General features: G+C 45.6%; 1 protein-coding gene across 1 annotated transcript; it reads left to right on the forward strand.

Moving 5' to 3' along the window:
* Positions 1-1,868: 1,868 nt before the first annotated feature.
* On the forward strand, positions 1,869-3,112 carry LOC132507323 (interferon-induced protein with tetratricopeptide repeats 2-like). Its single transcript, XM_060126569.1, is given in 2 exon segments — positions 1,869-2,460; positions 2,463-3,112. Coding segments are annotated over 2 exon segments (1,227 nt in total). The 5' UTR covers positions 1,869-1,883.
* The last annotated feature ends 405 nt before the right edge of the window (positions 3,113-3,517 follow it).

Consider the following 3,517-nt stretch of genomic DNA (forward strand, 5'->3'; position numbering starts at 1 on the left):
ATTTAATCCTCACAAAAGGTATAAGAAATCTAAGCTCAGAAAGGCTAAACAACTTGCACAAGGTCACAAAAAGAATGTGCTAATTTCATCTGCCAATTAGTTCTCAGGTCCTGAGTCCTGGTTTTTAAGGTTTCCTTTCATTTTCTGTGTAAATCAGGTTCCTGGCAGGAAACTGATGTTGAACTCAAGCTGAGTAATTAAAGAAAGTTGAATAAGAAGTGGTTTGGGTTCAGAGATAAGAAGAGATGATGTAATACCCTGGGGCTAATAACACACTAGGTTCCCAAGCCGCAAGAGAAAGGAGAAGTTATAGGAACCTGAAAAAAGAATTGTAAACAGAAGGCCAACTGACAGCACCTGTGGGCTTCAGGAGAGGAACGTTCTGCAGGGTGGAAGCCCCAGAAGTGAATACTCGAGGATACCACTCCCTCCCTCTGAGCTCTTGTGTCTCCCTTTGGCCAAACCCACTGGGAAACCAGAGACCATGGAGCTCCCTCTCTGACGGTGACAGTCTGGTGGGGAAGGTTGCAGAGTGGATCTGAAGGGGCAAGTGGAAACTATCGAGTCCTGACTCCATGGAGTCATAATGCTTACATTTCTTGGTTTACAAAATGCATGCTCAAAAGCAAAAACTTAAAGGTAGAGGAGAAGGAAACACAGAGAAATAAATAAAGATAAAAAGTATTGCTAACATTTTGGTGTATACCTTCCCTAAGAAGCAAACTTAGAGAACCACCCTCACATGTCACTACCAAATCTTCTACCTGCCTAAATCTATGCCTTCAGCCTGCCTTCCCCTCCATAGTTTGGATGAATTATCCCTAGTGTTTTAAAAAAAATGGTTGAGCATCATAATTTTGTTCTAGTTCACATCCCATTTCACCTCGTTAAAGACTTCTCTACAGCAATTATCAGCTCTTTGGTATCAGTTTTTCCATCCCTACTGCATCACTCTCATCAGCACATAAACATTCACTAATACCACCCACTTTCAAAAATAATCTCCCCTCAGCCATCTCCAGCGATAGCCACCCTACTTCCTGCTTTTACAGCGAAACTTCTCAGAGGAACTATCTCCTCACTTCTTGTTTTCTCAACTCATCCCAAAGGAGCATTTACTTCATCACTTTTGTTTGTTTGTTTGTGGTACACGGGCCTCTCAGTGTTGTGGCCTCTCCCGTTGCAGAGCACAGGCTCCGGACGCGCAAGCTCAGCGGCCATGGCTCACGGGCCCAGCCGCTCCGCGGCATGTGGGATCCTCCCGGACCGGGGCACGAAGCTGTGTCCCCTGCATCGGCAGGCGGACTCTCAACCACTGCGCCACCAGGGAAGCCTGGAAAGGATATTCCTTAAAAAAAATTTTTTTAATTAACTTTTATTGGAGTATGGTTACTTTACAATGTTGTGTTAGCCTCCACTGCACAACAAAATGAATCAGCCAGACACATACAGATATCCCCTCCCTTTTGGATTCCCTCCCACTTAGGTTACCACAGTGCATTATGTAGAGTCCCCTGTGCTATACAGTGTGTTCCCATCAGTTGTCTATCTTATACATAGTATCAATAGTGTATATGTTTCAATCCCAGTCTTCCAATAGAATATTCTTTTTTGATTGGGGTTGACACCCTTTAGGAGAAGGAGAATGCTATTTGTCATGCTCCCCATTTCTTGTCTGGTGAATCTGTGCTATGTCTCAGAGTGTTCATCTTTCTGTTTTTTCCCCCCACAGAGAGACCACAAAGAACTCCTTGGACAGCAGCCTATGGCAACTAAAATGCCATTTCACCTGGAACTTGGTAGAGGGAGAAAATTCCTTGGATGATTTTGAAGACAGAGTGTGTAATCTGATTGAGTTTCAGAACAGCGAATTCCAAGCCACAATGTGCAACATATTGGCCTACATAAAACACTGCAGAGGCCAGCACAAGGCAGCCCTGGGATGCTTACAGCAGGCTGAAGAGTTCATCCAGCGAGAGCACGCTGACCAGGCAGAGATCAGAAGCCTGGTCACCTGGGGGAACTACGCCTGGGTCTACTACCACCTGGGAAGATTCTCAGAAGCTCAGGTAGACAAGGTGCAACAAGTATGCCGGAAGTATTTCAGCCCCCACAGAACTGAGAGTCCTGAGATGGATTGTGAGGGAGGGTGGACACGGTTAAGGTGTGGAGGAAACCAAAATGAAAGGGCCAAGGTGTGTTTTGAGAAGGCTCTGGAAAATAAACCCAAGAACCCAGAATTCTCCTCTGGACTGGCCATCGCGAGCTACCGTCTGGATAACTGGCCACCGTCTCAGAATCCCGTTGACCCTTTGAGGCAAGCCATTCAGCTGAATCCTGACAACCAGTATGTCAAAGTCCTCCTGGCCCTGAAACTTCAAAAGATTAATAAAGAAGGTGAAGGAGAGAGGTTAGTCAAAGAAGCTTTGGAGAAAGCCCCATTGGCAACACATGTGTTTCGTGGGCAGCAAAGCTGTATTGAAGAAAAGGTGACCTGGACCAAGCTATAGAACTCCTGAGAAAGGCTCTAAAATGCGTGCCAAACAACACCTACCTGCATCGCCACATTGGGTGCTACTATAGGGCCAAAGTCCTTGAAATACAGAAAATGGGTGGGAAAAGGGAGAAGTTACAGGAACTAATAGGACACGCTCTAGGTCATTTAAAGAGAGCTGAGGAGAGGGATGGAAATGTCTTCCACATCTGCTTCTATCTCGCCTGCCTCTCTTCACAAGCCGGTCGGTATGAAGAAGCAGAGTATTACTTTCAAAAAGAATTCAGCAAAGAGCTTCCTCCTGTAGCCAAACAAGCGCTCCATCTGCGATATGGCAACTTTCAGCTGTATCAAATGAAGTGTGAAGACAAGGCCATCCACCATTTTACGACGGGTGTGAAAATAAACCAGGAGTCAAAGGAGAGAGAAAAAATGTAAAACAGACTGCAAAAATTTGCCAAAATCAAGCTCTCAAAAAACGGAGCAGATCCTAAGGCTTTGCATCTCTTGGCGTTTCTTCAGGAACTGAATGGAGAAATGCAGCCAGCAGAGAAAAACTCTGAGAGGGGTTTGGACTCTGGAAACCTCATCCCTTTAGCATCTTTAGCTGAGGAATAAGGAATCGGAATGTGGTACCCATAGGGCTACTGCTGGAAGGGAGCTGAAACCCTTCCACCAAGTTGGTATTCAAAATATTTAACAACTGGTATGGCCTAGGCATGGACTTAGACCCTGGCCACAGTACTGGATCAGGGTTAAGGAGAAACTCTGCTAGGCAAGTGTTAACACTTGAATTGCTCAGGGAGTTCTGGGAGGGGGACTAGATTGGGGGCAGGTCCTGGGGCTCAGTAAAGGGGCTATTTCCCGATTGATCTCTTGGGAGCAGTTGGCACTGTGACATTCCCTCTGTGGGGTGATGTCTTGGGGTTTTTTTCTGTTTCTATAAAGCAGTCAGATACCTCACACCTGTAACACTGTGGTCCTTTTTAGCAATGTTTTTTCCATCCTTGGAGTCATTTTAGA

The sequence above is a fragment of the Lagenorhynchus albirostris genome, chromosome 16, assembly GCF_949774975.1.
Source record: "Lagenorhynchus albirostris chromosome 16, mLagAlb1.1, whole genome shotgun sequence".
Taxonomy (NCBI): Eukaryota; Metazoa; Chordata; class Mammalia; order Artiodactyla; family Delphinidae; genus Lagenorhynchus; species Lagenorhynchus albirostris.